At 44.2% G+C, this 22,985-nt stretch overlaps 1 protein-coding gene across 1 annotated transcript in view; it reads left to right on the forward strand.

Moving 5' to 3' along the window:
• Positions 1–870: 870 nt before the first annotated feature.
• The window catches only part of LOC143982667 (cytochrome P450 2G1-like), a 32,706-nt gene continuing 10,591 nt past the window's right edge, over positions 871–22,985 (forward strand). Inside the window, exons 1-6 of the mRNA XM_077481577.1 lie at positions 871–1,093; positions 5,148–5,310; positions 7,171–7,320; positions 10,624–10,784; positions 14,933–15,109; positions 17,305–17,446. Coding sequence (XP_077337703.1) covers positions 914–1,093; positions 5,148–5,310; positions 7,171–7,320; positions 10,624–10,784; positions 14,933–15,109; positions 17,305–17,446 — 973 coding nt within the window. The 5' untranslated portion in view covers positions 871–913. The remainder of the gene's footprint in view (positions 1,094–5,147; positions 5,311–7,170; positions 7,321–10,623; positions 10,785–14,932; positions 15,110–17,304; positions 17,447–22,985) is intronic.

Genomic DNA, 22,985 nt, shown 5'->3' on the forward strand with positions numbered 1-22,985 from the left:
CTGCCTGATACAGTAAACTGATTTTAAGTCCAGCTGCTATTTATTGTATGTCTCAGAGCAGGTGGAGGGTGAAATTGCCTGGGGCGGGGGGGGGGGGCAAGAAAATGTTTGCCCAGGGCCCAATCAACATTAAAGACGGCCCTGGGTAAACCTAGATTAAGGCTTACCTGTAGGTGCAAGAAGTATCTCCTAAACCTACACGGTTTAGGAGATATTTGCAAAAGACAGGCACCACTGTCTACGTTAGCAGCGGCATGCTCAGTGCGCCTGCGCGCCGCTGTCAATGACGATCATGTCGTGACGTCATCATGGCTTCAGGCCAATCACAGCGCCGGAAGAAACAATACCTGGAAGGAAGATGGACACTTCGTGGAAGAGGGGACAGCGGTTACATCGCTGGCTCCTGTGTCAGGTAAGTGTCAGGTAAGTGACACATAATGGGCTACTATGCGATGCATAGTAGTCCATTATGCTTTACCTTTGCAGGGAAACAAAGAGGAAGTAAAACACATCAGGGTTTACTTCCTCTTTAAAAGCTTGCCTGTAGGCCCCTGCATTGAGAGACTGTGGTTTCTGAACTTCCTAAAGTAAAGGCACAAGCAGATAAATCACTATGTTGTGCTTACATTGGAAGCTTGAATGAGTGCATGAATGTATGTGCATACAGAGGTCATAACACCAGCTGAGTAAAGATCAATAATACAGCATTGAGAACAGAGCCAGGAAACAAAAATAGGCCCCTAGGCCAACTGTTTTGTATTGCCTTTTATCCCAGTCACCTAACTTATCTACGTATCATATTTTCCCTACTGACTAGAGAAAACACGCCCAGCAAGCTAAGAGAACAAATGTATATATCAGTGTGGCTGTATACACAACACTTCCTGTATTCGTGTGTTTGTGTAGAAAGACTATGGAGCTGGGAGTAACGGGCTCCATTCTCCTGGCTGTCTGTGTCAGTCTTGTTGCATATTTTTTCTCATGGAAGAAGAAGTTACAGAGCCGAAACTTGCCTCCTGGACCCCCCACATTGCCCCTGTTGGGAACAATTCTACATATGAGCACCACAGAAATGCCCAGGTCTTTGATAAAGGTAAATACTGAAGAATATCTAAAGCTGCATTCCAAGCTGTGGAGCTCCAAAAGACTTATTGCATATCTATATATGTATTTTATAAGCTGATTATAGCATAACTACTTTTTTTTTAGTTTTGGAGAAGGATTAGAATGCTGGTGTTTGCTTCTGTCTGTGTCCCTGTCAGGAGATCCCCCCTCTCTGTTTGTCCTGTTTACCATTATTCTCAAAAATGAAAGTAAAAGAAGTAAGGGTTGTCCCCAGAAAAGTAATAAAGGTGGAATCTTCCAATTGGGACACTAGTTATTGTGACCTGGGGGTCCCCAAGAAATTCCTTTAATTTGCAGCCTGTTTGGCTATGGAACAGGAAGAGAAGGGGCATCTCTGCAATGAGGCACAATGATGAAAAAAATCTGGCAGGGGCTATAACCCACCCTTGCTCAATCCAAAATGAAGAAAAAAAAGTTTGCTTATAGTTCTACTTTAAATACTGTGTATATACTCCCACAAAGAACTGGGAAAACATATTGACTCGAGTACAAGCCTAGGGTGGCAAATGCAGCCTGCCAGTGCCCATTATGCACAGCCTATCAGTGCCCATGAAATGCAGCCTGCCAGTGCCCATCATGCACAGCCTATCAGTGCCCATGAAATGCAGCCTGCCAGTGTCCATCATGTACATCCTATCAGTGCCCATGAAATGCAGCCTGCCAGTGCCCATCATGTACAGCCTATCAGTGCCCATAAAATGCAGCCTGCCAGTGCCCATCATGTACAGCCTATCAGTGCCCATCATGTATAGGCTATCAGTGCCCATGAAATGCAGCCTGCCAGTGCCCATCATGTACAGCCTACCAGTGCCTGGTAATGAGATGTCACAATGTCACGCTGTATGTCAGAGCTGGATCTGAATTGCCGTGCAGCCGTGATAACAATGTCCCGCCTCCTGTGACACATGGCACAATGATTTCTAGCATTGGATCAGTGTGCCGTCTATCACAAGAGGCGGTCTAGGAGGTGGCACATCGTTAAAGTGGCTGCACAGCGATTCAGATCTCTGACACACAGCATGGGAGGGAGGGGAAACTGACAGGGGCCGATACATGTGCGGCACCCAGCGGGACCTTTTTTCGGCTCCATTTTTTTCTTAAGTGGGACATTCTCTCGAGTATAATCCGAGGGGGGGGGGGGGGTTTCAGCCAAAAAATGTGCTGAAAAACTTGGCTTATACCCGAGTATATACGGCAATAGAGAATCTGAGATTTAGAAGACTTAATTTTTTTATTTTTATTTTTTAGTCATTTTATTGTGTTTTACTAGATACATAACAGCTTTTTTGGATACAAGGAGCGAACATGCATGAGTGGTGGGCACTCAGAGGGGGGGGGGGTTGGGGCCAGGAGCGCCAACGGGGGACTTCTCTGTGCAAAACCAGTGCAGGTAAGCATTGCATATTTTTTATTTGAAAATAAAAAAAAAGATTCATAATCAATTTAAAGGGATAATTCATATTTACAAAAAAAAACTGCCTATGAAGGTAAGGGATGTTTGTAGATTAGAACAAACTGTGCAGCTCTGACTAGAGATGAATATTACCCTTGCTATAGGTGTAGGCTATTTACATACCTTATGAAGCCTGACTGGAATACTCCCAGGATGTTGCTAAGTGAGGCCTAGTCCTCACTGCTCATCTCCACCATCACAGGAGTGAGCTCTTTCTCTGATTCACCCCCCCCCCACATACTCTTTCTCCCCCCCTGATGCAATGGCTCTGAGCTCAGCATTTGACAGCTCACTCCTGTGATGGTGGAGGTGAGAAGTGATGACTAGGCCTCATTTAGCAATGTCCTGGGAGCATACCTCCCAAGTTTTGAACTGAAACGAGGGACACTTGATGAAGGAAGCGATCTGCATCAAAATGTGGGTGTGGCCAAACCCTTAACAGTGGGAGGGGTTTAAGGAGTGTGGTTAAACAAAACCTGGGCTTCCTTGTACCTATACAGGAGTCAGCAGGGCAGGGCCCAGGGGTCAGTATTGCAGAGAAGAAGGGTCACAAGGGCAGAAGACAGGTTTCAGTGGGATAGAGGACAGGGGTTCAGTAGGGAAGGGTACAGGGGTCAGCAGGACATAGGAAAGGAGTCAGTAGGGCAGGGTACAGGGGGTCAAATTCTTCCTCTTAACCCAAATCCCCCCACCCCCTTCTAACATAAATTATGCTCCCCCTCCCATTCCTCCCTTTAGCAAAAATACCCCCCCAACCAAAAATTATCCTTCCGAAATAGCCCCCCTTCAGCAAACCTCTCCCCCTCATGTCACCTGGAAATTTGGGAAGAGGGCACTGGTGAAATATGGAAGGGGGGACAACCCATCCCACACCAGGGGTCAGTATGGCAGAGAAGAAGGGTCACAAGGGCAGAAGACAGGGATCAGCGGGATAGAGGACAGGGGGTCAGTAGGGAAGGGTACAGGGGTCAGCAGGACATAGGAAAGGAGTCAGTAGGGAAGGGTACAGGATTTAGCAGGACAGAGGACAGGAGTCAGTAAGGAAGGGTACAGGGGTCAGCAGGACAGAGGACAGAAGTCAGTAGGGAAGGGTACAGGGGTCACCAGTAAAGAGGACAGGAGTCAGTAGGGCAGGGTACAGGGTTCAAATCCCTCCATTCTTCCTCTTAACCCAAATCCCCCCACCCCCTCCTAACACAAATTCTGCCCCCCCATTCCTCCCTTTAGCAAAAATACCCCCCCCCCCCAAATTAACCTTCCCAAATAGCCCCCCTTCAGCAAACAACCTCTCTCCCTCATGTCACCTGGAAATCTGGGAGGAGGGCACTGGTGAAATATGGAAGGGGGGGACAACCCACCCACCCCACCCACCACTTCCATAGATCCAGGCATAACATGACTCTCCCCTCATCACAAGGAGGAGGAGGAGCCGAGAGCCGCTCTGCCATGCACTGTATATGTGTGCGGCAGCTGGCATCTCTCACCACCAACTACCTGTCACACATACACACCAGTGGAGGACTTGAAATACCCTGCACAAGGTGCAGGGTGGGTGTTACTGGTGCCTGTGCTAGTGCATGTTTGTGGAACTTGTTCCAGCACTTGGCTCTACTCCGGGACAAAGCCTTGATTCTTCAGGACTTCGATCAAATCCTGATGGTTGGGAGGTATGAGCAAGCCATGCTACAGGGCATTCCAGCTTTCCAGGTACTACTGCAGCCAGCAAGCCATGGTGTGGAGCATTCTGGGACTTCTGGTACCTCTGCAGTTCAAATATTTTGTAAATGTTACACCCAAGCAAGAAGAAGGGATGTGAGCCAAGATCTGTTTTTTTTGTTTTGTTTTTAGGTATAGTGCAAATGTTAAAACTCTTCTCATGGTTTTTATTGCTGTTTGCGACAGTTGTCATGGGGGCAGACAGTGATGGCTACCTTAAATTTTACACCCGAACATAAATAGAGAGGAGACAACTGTCTAAGGCCGGCCATACACAGAGTGAATTTCTTACCTGCAACCACGGGTGCTGGCAGGGGAATCAGCAATTGTCTTCTCCCGGCAGGGATGGTGAAGCGGCTCTAGGAGCAGCTAGCGATAATTGTAAAGGGAATATGGCAGGCTGGTTGTACCCAAGTTGATCGATCGTTCAACTTAGTACATTCAGCCTGCCCAATAATGGTTTGAACCCAAGTTGATCGATCGTTCAACATAGTACATTCAGCCTGCCCAATAATGGTTTGAATCTCAGCCAGTCCCTCTTAAACTGGCTGAGATTTGAACCGTGTATGGCTGGCCTAAGAGAGGATTCCCCTTCAGTTCGCAAATACTGTATTTGCTCTTAGATTTACACTCATGTCCTTTTATGTCTCCAGGACAGGAGATGAAAGGAAAACTCCTCATTAGGATACAACCAAAGAAAAAGCTGACAGAGATTTTGAATCATCCCCAAAACGAAACAAAACCATTTTGTCTACAGATCCACATTAAATTATTTTACACTTTTGATCATCCACTACATTCTGCCATATTGTTCACGTCTGTTTATATATAACCCATCTTTGTTCCTTTGCAGCTGAGTGAGAAGTATGGACCTGTGCTCACCATCTACATAGGCAATGAACCGATGGTGGTCTTGGTTGGTTATGATTGTGTGAAAGAAGCTTTGCTGGATCACAGTGACGTATTTAGTACAAGAGGAAACACGTTCTTTGCCAAGGCAATGTTAAAAGATTATGGTAAGGTACACAGAATATCATTCATTACATAAATGATCTTGAGATTAAGGGAAAAGTTATGTGTGAAGTAAAACTGGAAGTGATTTTGTTAAAGAACCATGTTCATTAACTCTCTCCTTCCTGTACCTAGTGATCAGGCCTTAGATCTCCATAATGCTAGTAGTCTGCTCCCGGTGACCAGAGGAGACATAGAGCCAGGGCTTTTTTTCGAGGGGAACTTGGTGGAACTCAGTTCCACCACCTCTGGCTCAGGCCCTTTGGTGCCTGCTCACCACAATCACTTGTAAACACAGAAGTCTGGTTTCTGTGTTTATAAGTCACAGCTCTGCACTCTGTATGTAATGCAATACTGGTATTTAATGCCCCTTTAAGACCCTCCTACTGTTTTCTTGACCACTATTTGATGTGATTTGGAGGGTGTGTGCAGGGGGAGGGGTTTTGTGGGAACGTGGTTAAGTTCCAGCACCTATTATTTGAGAAAAAAAGCCTTGCATACAGCTATGGAGGGAGGCAGGACACCAACCCCTTCACTACTGGAGGACCAGCCACCTAGCCAGGTACCATGCCAATGATTGGTGGCTGTAGCTGTTCTTCCTTTCGGTTACCCATGGCAACTATATCCTCTTCTTTGCCTTGTGAGTAAACCCTTTGTGGTAAACCCTTTGTGGTGGTTTGCAGACTCGGCTTCTTAGGAATGCACCCAATCACTTAGAGGAATGTCCACATACTTGGCCACATAGTGGGTATGAAGATCAGGTGTCCAAAAATGTTATAGTGTAACAGGGTTAACTGCACATTAAGTCTAGAAGAGGGCCTCAGAAAATTTCTTACCTGAATCCCCACTCGAGCAAGCTCTGATGCTCGCCTACTCTCCCCAAAGCTTCGTTCAGTTGGTAGAGCCTCAACATCATCCTGTACAGTGCAGGGCTATTAAACCTACATTGTACATGATAGAGGCAGTAGTGTAAGCCAGACGCAGCCTAAAAGGAGGATGGAGTGGACCTGTCACATGGATGGAGGGAGCCTGCTGGAGTAGGGAGGGCAGGTAAGTAATGCAAACCCTTCTGAAACTCCATAAATGAACAAGCGCTCAGCCCTTGCATTGTGGGGGGGGGGGGGGGGGGCTACTGCAAGGGTTTTTCTTTTTTTCGTACTGCCTGGAGTTAAGTCTTTGCTGACAGATTTTTATTGCATTAGGGGGATCCACTCTCTATAATTGTTCTGATCACCAATGTGTCTGGGTGTCTCGGAATGTAAGAGATTAAATCCAAATGTTTTAGTTGCCACCAGAAACAAAATAGAGATGAAATCTTTCATTCTTTCCTCATGACAACTGCCTAATAGGGGATTTCCCTCACATTGGAAGGATATCTTCTCACTTCCTTTGGAGTCTATAGGACAGGAAAAGAAGGGAATTCTACCTAATGGTACACAGATAGCAAAAGGAAAAAAAAAAGGGGGGAACAGTTTTAAATCTACTTTATCCCTCCAAAAAATTGCAATTAGATATTCTTCATAATAATTAGAATAAAGTGCATATATAAAAGACTCAGCATGAGAGCTATACAGAGAGATACATCATAAATAATGTAACAAATATAGTATTTATTTACAAAATGCTTACCTTTCATGGCATTAGTATCACTATAGGTTCTTCTCGGTGCTGGCTGCATGTCTAAAGGCACTTGGTCATGTTAAGAGGAAGATCAGAGTTCAGACTAACTGATCCTTCTAATCAATCATGAGATCAAGTACCTTGGCCTTCACAAAGGTGATCAGCACATTTGTCCATCAACAGCTTATTATAGGTCCACTTTAGCACTCTTTGATTAATTTATTCGCCTACAATTTACTCTATAGGAGTAGTATTGAGCAATGGGGAACGCTGGCAACAGCTACGACGATTCACACTTACCACCATGAGGAATTTTGGCATGGGAAAAAGAGGAATTGCAGAGCGGATCCAGGAAGAGGCCCAATTCCTGGTGGATGAATTTAAGAAAAATAGAGGTAAGTAAAGACATTTATTGTTTATAATTATATTTGTAAATGGGAAGCACATTTTGCTCATTCCATTTACTTGCTGTGTTTTTGGTTCAGTACTGCCACACACTGAGTGTTTTGTATAGCTCTTTCTACTTTGTTGACAATCCTGTCGAGCTGAGACACACAGGCCTTGGTTGGCTACTCCTGAAATGTGAGAGCATATTTTGGCCTCACTCACGTTTTTAGGTCTAACTAACTCATTTATACACTGTAGCATGTTGCTGTAATGCATTGCAATATTACAGTTGTTTTTATTCTTGGTGATCATTAGCAACAGTGGCGACTTGTGAAGTTTTGGGATGGGGGGGCGCCAGACCCCGCCCTTCCTTTTTGACCCCTCCCACTTGGTGAAAATGGGCACGGTTTCAGCAAAATAGTGGGCGTGGCTCTAAGGTGGTGTGGTTAGTGTCTGAGATGAACGAGAGACGGAGGGAGAGGGAGAGGGGGATGGAGGGACAGCAGGCCCAAATCCTACACAACAGTAGAAATATGTGTATTCTAAAAAGTTTAAAAATCAGATATATTCCAAACATCTGGGGTTAGCACTTCAATCATTTTGGCACCATGGTTGTTATGGTGTCAGGATGATTGAAGCGCATTATTTCTATTATAACATTGTAATATAAAATGAAATAATTCAACTCACCATAATGCAGAATCAGTGAGAGCCATGAGCGTGTCACTAGCCACGTCGCCTGCCACCAGATGCCATCAGGTATCCCCAGCGGAGTTCGTCCTTACAACAGGTGCCCCCAGCAGAGTCCCTCCTTACATGCAGCCTGTGTCACATAAAATGCAGCCTGTGTCCCACCAAATGCAGCAGCCTGTGTCACCACCAAATTGCAGCAGCCAGTGTCACCATCAATTGCAGCAGCATGTGTCCCACCAAATTGCAGCAGCATGTGTCCCACCAAATTGCAGCAGCATGTGTCACCATAAATTGCAGCAGCATGTGTCACCACCAAATTGCAGCAGCATGTGTCCAACCAAATTGCAGCAGCCTGTCTGTGTCACATCAAACCCCCCCCGTTACTTACCTTGCTGTGCGTTGTCCTCTTCAGCGGTGTCTCCTGTGGAGAGGTCCGTCCTCTCATACTTCCTGTTTCCTCTCTCCTGGGCTCACTTGGAGAGAGAAAACAGGAAGTGACATCAAACTCAGATGTCAATCAAACCGCCCGGCCATAGAAATATATACTACAAGCGCCAGGCTGAAGCTACTCGGAGCTTCAGAAAGCACTGCAAGGCCGGCTAAACGCCCACAAATGAAGCGCCAAGTCTGCAATCTTGTGATTGCATAGACGTGGCGCTTCCCATATGTGCGCTGTGTCCAGCGTCGGACTATGTCCGAACACAGTGCACTTAAGGACCTTTTTGTTTTGTTTTTTGTCTTTAAAGGGCCAGCTTTAAAAAATATATATTTTTGACTTTTTTTTGTGACTGCCTGGGGGGGGGATGGGTCACCACTGTTTAGCAAGCATACTGATTGCACAGTCTCACATGCAGAAAATTCCATTAGGGATATATAAATGTATATGTGATACATATCCCCCCCTTTCATAATGACAAAGGGCAGGATAAACTGTACATCCAGTAGCATGAGACACAGGTACATTCAAACTTTTCCACAAATAATTCAATCGGTAACTAAGGAACAACAAACTTATACTATATGCTAATCCACATCTAGCAACTAATAACAGACAGTGATATAACTCACATGAGCTAATTAACTAATCCCTTAAACCAGCCTAGGTGACGAGAACATTCGGCACCTACAACCCTGAATACAAAGTACTGTACAATACACAATATTACAAGTATAAACACATAGATGAGAAGATAGACAGAAACAATAGGGGATCCAATTAACAATGGGAGGAAGACACTTAGGAGGCACACAATGGGAGAGACCTATTTACAATAAACACATTATGGCAGACGACCCCAGTGGTTTGAGCTGATTACATTAATCTCTATAGTCATTGCTGATTTAAGGCATAGAGGCCCCATATATGTATATGGAACCTCCAGTTCCCAGAGTCTGTGTGTTTTGAGGAGATATGGACTTGAATTCAAAGCAAGGCCATGCTAAGGGTCCCCTATGCACACACCTCACAAAGAGTAGTGTTCCCTTAAAAGCCAAGGCTTATAGTCAGTAAGTAAGAGGCCACCCTACAGTCCCTTCCAAAAGCCACTGTCCTTGCCTAGATTTGTCACAGTATACAAATGCCTTAAAGCCAAACTTCAGACATAGATATGTAATTTCTTCAGTGTTGTCACATGAAAAGATATAATAAAATATTTACAAAAATGTGAGGGGTGTACTGACTTTTGTGAGATACTGTATATTTAATCTTTAAACTAAAAAATAATAACCCTTTGAATTGAAAGATGTTTCTGCTGGCTAAATATTCACTCATGATAGTTTAGTGCTGTATCAGGCTGAGATGCTAAGGTGCATATTTATAAAGCAGTGAATGTGACAATGAGCAAAGATTCACTGCAGGCGATTCTTCCTGGTGCATGGGTTTTAAATAACAGTGATTGATTTACCTGCAGTGAATATATGGAGATGGTTGCATATGCTTCTTTATAAATGTGCCATTTTGTTTCTGCCCAATTGCCATCTTTCCCCAAAAGCCAAATCACAGGTCTCTCTGTAGACCTAGAGGACATTAGACAATGTCCATTTTCCAACTTTGAGTCAGTACTGTAATGTCACGTACACACGACCGGACTTTTTGACAGCAAAGGTCCGACGGAATTCGATCGTGTGTGGGCTCCATCAGACCTTTGCTTGCCAAAAATCCGGCAGATTTTAGAAATAGAACATGTTTTAAATTTTCCCACCGGAACGCCGCTGGACCGAGAAATCCGTTTGTGTGCATGCTAGTCCGACGGACAAAAACCAACGCTAGGGCAGCTATTGGCTACTGGCTATGAACTTCCTTATTCTAGTCCGGTCATACGTAATTACGTTCGAATCTCTCAGACTTTGGTGTGATTGTGTGTGGCCAAGTCCGTTCATTCGGAAAGTCCGTCGGAACTCCGCCGAAAGTCCATCGGAAAGACCGTTGGACCTAGTCCCTCGAAAACTCCGGTCGTGTGTACACGGCATTAGAGTGAAAAGGAGATTGGTTGGTTGTTTGGTAAAGACAACACAGACAATTCTTTTAGATTCATTGATAAACGAATGCTATTGTCTCATAGGTTTTCTATCTTCTAAGCTGTAGAATTTTTAATTTGATGACCGATGTATTTTCCCAGAAAACGTGTTTGATCCAATGGATCTGCTGCGTTTGGCAGTCTCAAACGTCATCTGCTCTATTGTATTTGGAGAACGCTTTGACTATGAAGATGAGAAGTTCACAAATCTTTTATTCTTGCTGAAAGAAATCTTAGACACCATTGCCTCTAAATGGGGTATTGTAAGTTACTTACAGAATTTCTGTTTTATACCTAATTTGAACTGTATATCCCCCCAAAGTTTGGATCCTACATCATAGCAACTTATTTAATTTCTTATATGTTTGACGCCAAGAATTAGGGCAAAACATGCCAATATTTTATGGAAACCTCCCAAGAGAGAAAGATATAGGCTTCTGTCCAGAGGTTGGATGAAAAGACTTCTTTATTAAGTGCCAAAAAGTGAAACATGCTTTAATTGTTGTCTTCCTTCAAAGATGCAGGATCTCTAACGCCTGAACTCTCCAGGGCACAAAACTTATAACAGGGGCATAGCTTATAAAAATAAGTATGGACTTTTTTTTTTTTTTTTAAGATTCATACTTACCTAGGTGGGATGCTGCATCCGCCCCTCACTGGCTCTAACACTGAGAACCGAACCGATGATCAAACATTGCCGATCGCCCAGTTCTCACAGCTCCCTGAGCAGAGAGCTGGGGACTGTCAGTCACCGCCTCTCTGCTCTGCCCCCCCCCCCCCCGAGCTCAATGGAGTGCTGGGTTGTGCAGGAGGTGGGAGGGGCCGGCTCAGGCTCTCAGTGGCTCGCTGAAAGGCTGAGCCGGGTGTTAGTCTAGGCATGTGGGTGGATCTTGACTTCATTGTCACAATCTTTCCTGAGCTTGGACCAGCTCTGTGACATCAGCCAATAGCAAGCTTCAACCTTCTGTCAGCTGATATGGGTCGCAGGAGTGTAGAACGTACTGCCGTCCTGTGATCCACTGGTGAAGTAAAGCCAAACGAGCTTGGGCTGTACTTTTCCTTTAAGCTAAGTGGAGCCAAGGCTAATCCAATAAGTACAAAGTAGAGTTTCTCCCTCGTACTGATAAAGGAAGCTGATGAACACACATCACCCCCCCCCCAGACAGAATCTTTCTACAGACAACCGTCTAAGAAAATGTTGCTCAACTTACTTGCTATAGGAGGCTTCAAGTGAGGCTCCAGACATTGTCACAGGCCCGCACATAATATTCAGTGAATCATTTTTGTAGCATTACAATCAGAGGGTGCAGATATGCAAGAGGAGATAGTGAGAGGCTGAAGGCATTCTATGTTGAGGACATGCTTCAGCAGACAGACAAACTGGAGATACTTTATGTGAGACTGTGATTACCATAAAAGCCATTACTGGCCAATCTCTACTCTATCCAGAAACTAAAATGGAAATTTGACTTGAGAGATTGTCACATACCTGACCAGAATCTGAAATTACTCCTGTCCCTTCTCACCATCTGTTCCACTCTCAGTATCTCCAGCCCAATGCCCCACTGAGAGTGGAACAGATGGTGCCAAGGATCAAGAGGAACATGAGTGCCTGTAGGTGTTGATTGCAGCGCTTGTGGCCAGAGTTGTAGGCTTGGTAAGACAGGATGAACATCAGGACAGGAACTGCAATGATACTGGATATGTCAGCGGAGGTTAAAGGGGCACTTCCTCGGGCTTGCAGGATCAGGATGCATAGCTTGCTGGAGCCAGGGGTGGACCAGAGTCTAATCTCAGGAGGGGCACTGCCAACATTTTTGCAGGCAATTTGTAGGGGCAATGGCTGGTGTTGGCACTTCAATCATCACAGTACCATGGTTAATATGGTTTCAGGATGATTGAAGCACAGTATTTCTATTATTACATTGTAATATAAAATGAAATAGTTTAACTCACCATAATGCAGAATCAATGGGAGCACTTCACTTGCCACGTCGCCTGTTATCAGTTGCAGCTTGTCACTTGCCACAGTTGTCTGTTGCCAGATGCAGATTGTCACTTGCCAGTGGCCATTGACAGTGTCCCTGTTGTCCCAGAGTGAGGGCGGGCAGTGAGAGATGATGTCATCTCTCTGCTGCCTGCGCCTGCACAGTAAAAGCAGTCTTCTTTTAGATGCAGAAATGTGGTGATGCAGGGGGGTGGTGAGAGACAGTGGTGTCTGCAGGTTTCATATTTAGGGGGCACATGGGGGGACAGGGACAAAAGTAGGGGGGCTAACTATAAAATGCAATTATATATACACACATATAAATACAGTGTCTTGAAAAAGTGTTGGTGCTTGCAGCCAGGTGGAGGGAAGGGCAGGGTGGATGCAGCCAGGTGGAGGGGAGGACAGGGTGGATGCAGCCAGGTGGAGGGGAGGACAGGGTGGATGCAGCCAGATGAAAGGAAAGGAGCAGCCAGGTGGAGGGAGGACAGGGTGGGAGCAGCCAGGTGGAAGGAAGGACAGGGTAGATGTAGCCAGGTGGAGGGGAAGGAAGTTCTTACCTTGGAGGATAATAATAGAATCACTGGCTCCCTCCACTCGACAGCCTCATTGTCTCTCTTCTCCTCTCTTCCCCCTCCCACTCGGCATGCTGGGGACTGCAGTCCTCTCAGGGAATCATCCTGGGGCCTGCTGGTGTCTGGGACTACATGTCCCATAATTCTCTTGTTTCTAGGCTACCAGCTCTGAATGTAGACAATAGGAGCAGGCATTGCCAGATGAGAGAAGGAGGGGAAGGTGGGGTGGAAATTCCCCGCTGCTGTGGCCCTGCCTGTGTCCCTTCACAGAGCCTGTCATTTTCTGCCCTGTCCTGATGGGGGGTCGGCATCAGCACAGCCTGCTTGCTAACTTCTTGGGGGGAGGGCAATTGACCCATTGCCCCTCTCCCCCAATCCGCCCCTGGCTGGAGCTCCCTGCAGGCTTCAGACAGGCACACACTGTGTCCACTGGAGCTGGGATGAGGATCAGCCAGAGCAGGTACTCGGAGGTAACGTGAAGCCAAACTGGAGACAGAAACGTAGTCAGAAAGATGGCTAGAGTCAGCAATGTGCGGGTAGAGAGGTACCAAGACATTAGACAGGAGCAAGGTCAGGAGTAACCTGAAGTCAGGAACTGAAGATTAAAAACATAGATGAATTCCAAGGTTGGGCCAATGGTAAGCCAGGTCAGCAATGGACATCAAGCAGGATTCAAGCAGGGCACACAAACAGCTGAAGACCATTCAGCGTTGAGCCAAAGCATCCATTAAATAGGCCATCTGAGGCCAATGGGGACAGTGGACGTGCTCCCCTGTGCATGCACCCAAACATTACTATTCTTGCTAATATTTGCTCGCCTTGTGTAGTTCTATGGGCAATGGTACTCAATGTGTCACAACCGTTCCCTGAGAGATACACTTTTAAATGCTACTACTTTTTTTCTTTGGAAAGACCAATATCATGAAACATGTTTGCTAAGTGTGAAAATAATTGACAATAAGGAAGGCTCCCATTAGATCAGAACAGATCTTTTTTTCTTGTTCACATTTTTTGATCTTTACATGCTTATGAACTAGAGAACCATCATTTAGCAGTTACAAAAATATATTTTTAACAGTATTGCAATTTCATGCTGTAAAGCAGTGATCTCTAAGCTGCAGCCCTTTGCTTGCCTTTATTGGGTCCTTGAGGCATAATTCTTGCAACTGACACCAACAATGGATCATAATTCCTTCCCCTGACAACAAAAATGGGGCCCTATTCTTTCCACCGACATAAACTATAGGTCATAATTCCTTGCACTGAAAACAAAAATGGGCACTCTTCTTCCCGCTGATACCAACTATTTTACCCCCAATACCAAATATTAGGTATTATTTACGCTCACTGGGCAGAGTCCAGACTTTCCATATCTCCCAACATTTTGAGATGGGAGTGAGGGACACCTACTAACAAATGTATGTAGGCATAGGACCGGCCCCCTTCCACACCCCCTTAAAGGAGAATTAACCAATAAAAAAAAGGTAAATTAAAGCCACAAGGACTTCTTTTTACCACTACTATTACTTTAAATTGGCTTTTAGAATGTACAAATGCAGCAATTTAGAAACTTAATGAAAGGTTTAGCACTGGGAAACACATTTTGAAAGATAAAAAGTGAATTTTATATACAACTATATAGAACAGACCAAAATGAGGGGGAAAGAGGGACATTGCTCCAAATCAGGGACATTGCTCCAAATCAGGGACAGTTGGGAGCTATGCCTTTCTTAAGTCTGAAGGACAGTAAACTGTCCCTTTCTGTAGAAAGTTAGGAGACCCTTGCTGTATAGGATATGGAAGTGGATATTTTTATCTCAACCTTATAAAATATTTTCTGTTTTCACAGCTGTTAAATCTATTTCCCAGAACATCATTGTACATCCCTGGACGCCACCAGAAAATCTTCACAAACTTTAGGAAAGTAAAAGAATTTATTATGGAGTCTGTAGATCATCATAAGAAGACTATCGATATGAGCTGCCCACGAGACTTCATTGACAGCTTTCTCATAAAGATGGAAGAGGTAATGACTGCTGACCATTTAGTGCCTACTTCTACTTTTACTTTTCTACAACATTCTACTGAAACAGCCCTTCTAAAACTCACCAGTGACCTACTAACTGCTAAAACCAATGGGCACTACTCCATACTCATTTAGTCCTCTCTGCTGCCTTTGACACAGATGACAACTTGCTCCTCCTCAGCAAATTAAACTCCCTTGACCTCCATGATTCTGCTTTATCTTGGTTCTCCTCCTACCTATCTCAGTGCACTTTCAGTGTCACTTACAACTCCATCTCATCCACTCCCCTTCCTCTTTCTGTTGGAGTACCCCAAGGCTCTGTCCTTGGGTCTCTCCTATTCTCACTCTATACCTCTTCCCTGGGTCAATTGATAACCTCCCATGGCTTCCAATACCACCTTTATGCCGACGACACCCAGATCTATCTCTCCACTCCTCAACTCACCCCCTCGATCTCCTCACGGATCTGAAACTTACTGAATTATCTATTGATATGGATGTCACACCACTTCCTCAAACAAAATCCTTCGAAAACGTAGCTTGTTATATTTCCTCCTTCACGGCCATGCCCCCCCGTGACTTAATGTCAACAACACAACTATTGGTCCCTCCACACATGCCAGGGTCCTGAGTGACTCTGACCTCTCCTTCAGCCCCCATATCCAATCACTGGCTAAATCCTGCCACCTTAGCCTCCGCAACATCTCCAGGATTCGACCCTTCCTGACTAATGACACCAGAAAGCAACTTATTCACTCCTTGATTATTTCCCACCTTGACTACTGCTACTCGCTCCTTAATGGCCTACCCTTAAGCAGGCTATCCCCCTTCAGTCTATTATGAATTCTGCTGCTAGACTAATACACCACACTAACAGATCCATGACTGCTGCTCCTCTCTGCCAATCCCTTCGCTGGCTTCCCCTACCTCACCGTACAAAATTCAAAATGCTAACCATAACATACAAGGCAATTCACAACATTGCCCCATCTACATCACCAACTTCATCTGCAGATGTCACCCAAATCGTCCTCTCCACTCCTCCCAGGACCTCCTGCTCTCTAGCTCCCTTGTTACCTCCTCCCATGCTCGCCTTCAGGGCTTCTCCAGACCCTCTCCCATCCTCTGGAACTCCCTGCCCTAGTATGTCCAACCAGCCCCTACCCTGTCCACCTTTAGGAGATCCCTGAAAACTAATTTATTCAGGGAAGCCTATCCCACACCCACCTAACAACTGTCCAGGAGTCACCCCCATCAAATCATTCTCTGCAGCTATTACATTTTGTACCACCACCCCCTCCCTTTAGAATGCAAGCTCTATGTCTATGAGCAGGGCTCTCCTGTACCTTTTTGTATTGAACTGTACTGTAATTGTGTTGTCCCCCCTATACATTGTAAAGCGCTGCATAAACTGTTGGCGCTATATAAATCGTGAATAGTAATAATAATAAAACTTTTGGTCATGGTGCATTTTTACATGCCTTGCCAGCTAAAAAGTTTTTATTCCTTGTTTTGTTTTTTGAATCGTTAGAACTTTTGTCTTTATTTATTCCTCTCTTGGGAAGATTTCCATTCACTTTCTGTGCTGTCTTCTTGTGTGGTCTCTAAGCCCTTGTACACACGGTCGGAGATTCCGACGGAAAATGTCAAATCGGACCGTGTTGTCAGATAATCCGACCATGTGTGGGCTCCATCGGACTGTTTCCGTCGGAATATCTGACGGACCAAGTTTTCCAACTTGTCCGTAAAATTTTCCTACAAAATGCTCCGATCGGACATACTCCGATCATGTGTAGCCTACTACGACGGACAAAGTGTCACATATGATCAGATCAAATTCCTAGACCAAAGCTATTGGCTACTAGCCTGAACGTAGTCCAGTCATAAGGAAATAAGGTCATCACGTTATGTACAATCGGATTTTCCGACAACTTTGTCCGACCGTGTGTATGCAACAGTTTCGGACAAAATCCGTCGGACGAAATCCAACGGATTTGGTTGTCAGAATGTCCGACCGTGTGTACAAGGGCTAAGACAAGATGTGAGGTCAGATCTTTCCAACAGGATCACAGAAGGAATAATACAAAGCTAAGGTTCCCACTGCAGCCCTGCCTAAAACAAAAAAAGACATGTTTTGAGTGAAGCTTCTCTTTGCACTGGTAGCAAATTAAAGTATGTACTTTTATTATCCACAGGATAAAGACAAGCCAAACACTGAATTCCACATTGAGAACTTATTTGCCACAGTGAAGGACCTTTTTAATGCTGGAATTGAAACAACTGGTTCCACCCTGAAAAGTGCTCTTCTCATCCTTCTCAAGTATCCAGATGTAGCAAGTAAGTGCCACTGTATTTCCTTATACCATTTAGTGTATAAAACTTGACATTTGTAGGACTTAAGCCCAGTATCCCGATCACTCCCTTATCCTCAAAACAACCCCTCCAAATCCCTCAAAAAAGGTTTTGGAGTAAATGGCCTTAACGGCCTTTTTATTAACAAACTATAAAATTATATAAATAACAATAATAATTCTGTACTTTATGGGTCATGCCGCCCCTCTGCCCATGTCCTCTTTTTTCCTCTGCTCTGGGACTCACTGGTTAAGCACAAGAAGAGAAGGATTATAGATCTGAATGAACGGTTAGTAAGACCCTTAAAGCAGAACTTCAGTCATGTTTTCATCTTTCCATCTATTAAATCTTCTGCCCTTGTTGCTTTAACTTTTGAGAGTAAAACATTTTTTCTTTCTGCCAGTAAATACCTTATACAGCCCACTTCCTATTTCTTGTCTGGTAAAAAGCCTAAGCTTATGACATCTCTCTCTCACTCTTGTGAGGGTTTGCCAGGAAGGGAGGATGAGTCATAAGAGGGCCAATGAGAGCCGGAGTGCTGGAGGTGTGCTTCTGTGTAAATCCAGGAAGTGAACAGGCATCAGCTTCAGCTGCCCACAGTTAAAATGGATGCAGGCAGACTCAGTGGAGGGAGATTTCTGTAGCATATTTGGCAAGTGCAGAATCACAGTATATATAAAATAATATGCAAAGTGGTTGGAGGGAAGCTTCAGAATGGCAAAGATGTTTTTTATTACAAATTATGTGAACAGACTGCAGTTCCTCTTTAACAAATCTATTCTGACCTAACATGTGTATCCACTACTCTAGTAGTTTATGTCTGGGAAACTCCCTAGCAATATAGCAGAATAATGGCTTATTTAGGCTGTTTTAGCAGAGACCACATTCATTTGTAAAATTGTCTCCATCTTATCTGATGTCCTGCATGGACCAGGCGAAGTCTCCCGCTAAACATTTTTCAATACACTCACCGGCCACTTTATTAGATACACCCTGCTAGTACCGGGTTGGACCCCCTTTTGCCTTCAGAACTGACTTAAATTCTTCATGGTATAGATTCAACAAGGTGTTGGAAACATTCCTCAGAGGTTTTGGTCCATATTGACATGATAGCATCACGCAATTGCTGCAGATTTGTCAGCTGCACATCCATGATGCAAATCTCCTGTTCCACCACATCCCAAAGGTGCTCTATTGGATTGAGATCTGGTGACTGTGGAGGCCATTGGAGTACAGGGATCTCATTGTCCAGTGGTGAGATGATTTGAGCTGTTTGACATGGTGCATTATCCTGCTGGAAGGAGCCATCAGAAGATGGGTACACTGTAGTCATAAAGGGATGCACATGGTCACCAACAATACTCAGGTAGGCCGTGGCGTTTAAATGATGCTCAATTTATACTACGGGGCCCAAAGTGTGCCAAGAAAATATCCCTCACAGCATTACACCACCAGCCTGAACTGTTGATACAAGACAGAAAGGATCCATGTTTTCATGTTGTTTATGCCAAATTCTGACCCTACCATCTGAATGTTGCAGTTGAAATCAAGACTCTTTAGACCAGGCAACATTTTTCCAATCTTCTATTATCTAATTTTGGTGAGTCTGTGTAAATTGTAGCCTCAGTTTCCTGTTCTTAGTTGATAAGAGTGGCACCCGGTGTGGTCTTCTGCTGCTGTAGCCCATCTGCTTCAAGATTCAATGTGTTGTGCTTTCAGAGATGGTATCTGCATACCTTGGTTGTAATGAGTGGTTATTTGAGTTACTGATGCATTTCTATCATCTCAAACCAGGCATTTTCATCCATACAACTTCCGCTCACTGGATATTTTCTCTTTTTCAGACCATTCTCTGTAAACCCGAGAGATGGTTGTGCATGAAAATCCCAGTAGATCAGCAGTTTTTTAAATACTCCGGCCAGCCTGTCTGGCACCAACAACCATGCCATGTTCAAAGTCACTTCACCCTTTTTTTTCCCATTCTGATGCTCAGTTTGAACTTAAACAAATCGTCTTCAACAGGTCTAAAAGCCTAAATGAGTTGCTGTCATGTGATTGGCAGACTAGCAATTTGTGTTACCAAGAAATAAACAGGTGTAGCTAATAAAGTGGCTGGTGAGAGTATAAGACAGATGTAGGCAACCTGGTGCCCTCCAGCTATTGTGGAATTACATTTCCCATGAGGCATTGCAAGGTTGGCAGTTACAATTACTCCCAGAGGCATGATGGGACATGTAGTTCTGCAACAAGCTGGAAGGCCCCAGGTTGCCTTCTCCTCCATGCCTTGTTCATGTTGTATGTTTCATTTAGCTCTTGTCTAATTTGGCTTAGTATTATATTAGTACACCAAATGACAGAACGTACACCTTTCAGTCTTAAATAAAAAAACTGAGGCCCACCAATAGTCAGAGTTTTTTGGGGCTTTGATAGAGTGGAGAAGGGCCATTAACTATTTCATGTATCTATTGTCTGTGTAACCATTGTCAAATATTCCCTTCACGTCCAATCCTTAGGACCACACTGTAGGTGGCAGGAATTACTCCAACAGGGGCACAGAAAACTGGTCCAAGTTCTGATTCTTCCTCTACATTACTAGAGACATTTTATCCTTTCTAAAAAAAACATGTTGGTCATTTTTCACAATGTCTATAGGGAGGTAGATCCCTTACTAAAAAATAGGGGCAGCATAAGAGCTTACCCTAGTTCTGTGCCTTACCCACGTGTTTGACCAACCTAAATGCAGCTAACAAATGGATATAGTGAACATGAGCTAAAGGTCCAGTTTCTATAGAGAAAATCAACTATTAATCTGTCTAGAAAGATTTCATCATGGCAGAAATGCTCTATGTGCAGTTGTCATGGTCTTGACTCAGGTTTGGGGACCAGTAGCTATGCTATAGAAGAAGATAAGCACCCAACGACCAGCAAGACATATATATAAGCAATTAATCCTGGCGGATCAGGTGAGCTCATCCAAGGTGCAGGGTCTAAGTACTAACTGGTATTCACCAGAGCTCCTGGTGGTGGAGATAGGTTGCACTGCATGTTGCTACCAGGCTGCGGTTCCCAGGATCACCCCACCAGGAGGCCCAGTTGCAGATATAGCAGGTAGGAATCAACTAGAAGCATAGTCAGTTAACAAGCCAAAGGCCAGTAACAACTGGTTGCAGGTTGGCATCAAGTAGAAGTGTAGTCGAGGAGCAAGTTAAAGGTCAGTAGCAAGTGGCAGCAGGAGTGACAAGTGTGAGATATTGGCTGAGGAAAGTGTAATAATCTGGCAAATAATAAGTGCAGAGATATGCTTTTTTTTTTTAATCTTTATTTTTTTTTATTTTATTTGCTTTATATTCAAATTTACAAATATTGCCACAAAATAATCACATACAATAATTCCCCTTACAAACAAATTTCCCTTATCCCCCCCTCCCATCCTCCCTCCCCTATCAACCCTCTCCCCCTCCCATTCCCTCCGCCGATAATATTCAATTCACAATTTATACAAAAGAAAAATTTTAAATAACATCAAACTTAAACAAATTACTCATTCCCTTCTCCCATCCCCCTCCCCACCTCTCATTCATTCCCTCCTTCATCCATCACTCTTACAACTTACTCACCCTTTCTCATTGCTCACCCCACTTTCCCCATATTTTAACAAACTTCCCATAATTACCTCTTTTCCTATATATGTATTCCTCCTTTTTTATGTTATCTTTCACCCTTTCCATCCATTCCTTTACTGTAGGCGCTTCCCTCCTCTGCCATTTAAACGCAATTAATTTCCTCCCCTGAAAAAGGCATCTAATAACAGCTGTGTGGATATCCCCTCGTACCTCCTCTTCTTCTATCAATCCCATTATACAGATTTTAGCTTCTACTTCCAATGATAACCCAAACACTTCATTAATTTTCCCTATTATTCCTACCCAATATCTATATAATCTTGGGCATCGCCAAATCATGTGTATTAAATCTCCTCTTCGGTCCCCACACCTTTGGCATTCTGCGTCCTGTCTACTCCCAAATCTAAACAATTTAAGAGGAGTGTAATATACCCTATGGATTAAATACATTTGAGATATACTATGTGATGGAGATAAGGAAACTTTCGCCCCCAATGCCAGAACCTTTTCCCACTGTTCTACCGATATTGGGCCCACCTCTCTTTCCCATTTTGCCTTTTTTTTCTCCTCTATTACCCCTTCTTGTTCTGTTCCCTTTAGATACCTATAGATCTCAGAAATACCTCCTTTCGATATATTATAGCTTATGATTCTCCTGAGTGCAGGCATCTTACTCCATTCCAACTTCCTGTCTCTAAATTGTGCCTCTAACGCATGTTTAATTTGTATAGAATTAAGGAGGTAATAAGCCGGTAACCCATATTCATCCCTTAGTTCCTGAAATGTTTTCAGTCTCCCGTCCTTATATAGTTGTACTAAGAAGTGTACGCCCCTCCGATCCCATTCTACTAATCTCCCCATTTTCTTAATTTCCTCTAAGTTTTTATTTTCCCATATTGGTGAGAATTCTGTATATCCTCTATACCCCAATATTACTTTTACCTCCTCCCAACACTTTACCATCAGTTGGACTGTGGGGCAGCTGGTCCTAAATGAGTCGGCTTCCACGGCTTCCGCGACCGTATTATGTGGAGTATCCCTCCCCAGGGGACCACCCCCCCTTCCTGTCACTGCTACCAGGTTACCTCCCCTCATATACTGTAATTGGGCAGCCAGAAAGTAGTATCTCATATTAGGTAGTGCCATCCCACCCATTTCCCTTGGTCTCTGTAGTACTTGTAAGCTAATTCTTGCCACACTGTTCTTCCATATCACCTCTCTAAACAAACTTTCCATTTTTTTAAACCAATATTTTGGAATCCAAACCGGTGAGTTTTGTATAACATATAATATTTGAGGCATCCACACCATCTTAATTAAGTTGCACCTACCGGCTACTGACAAGGGGAGGTTCTTCCATATTCTAATTTTACGCTTTAATTTTGACATAAGTGGAACTAAATTCCCTGCTATATACTGCCTTGGGTCTGCCGTCATATTCACTCCCAAGTACTTCATTTGTTTAACTATTTCTATTTGGGATACCTGTACTGGCAGTGGGGTATCGAGGGGATCCACTGGTAGGAGGGCAGATTTTTCCCAGTTAATTTCAAGTCCAGAGAAATACCCGAATTCTTTTATCAGGGTCATTGCCGCCACCAATGAGGGCCCCGTGTCCCCTAATAACAACAATACATCGTCTGCATACAAAGCAACCTTTTCCTCTTCGTTCCCTCTTTTAAACCCCCGGATATCCTGCGCCTCTCTCAAGGCTATAGCCAGAGGCTCCATCGAGAGGGCGAAAAGCAGGGGCGACAAAGGGCACCCCTGTCTTGTCCCCCTCTCCAAATGGAACCCCTCTGAACATTCCCCATTTATTCTCACTTTCGCCCTTGGACCTGTATACAGTACTCTTATCCATTGCATAAATCTCGGACCAAATTGAAATTCCGCCAACACCC

This window comes from Lithobates pipiens, unplaced genomic scaffold (genome assembly GCF_037356315.1).
Source record: "Lithobates pipiens isolate NorthernLeopardFrog02 unplaced genomic scaffold, aLitPip1_a1.2 Scaffold_1, whole genome shotgun sequence".
In the NCBI taxonomy this organism is placed as follows: domain Eukaryota; kingdom Metazoa; phylum Chordata; class Amphibia; order Anura; family Ranidae; genus Lithobates; species Lithobates pipiens.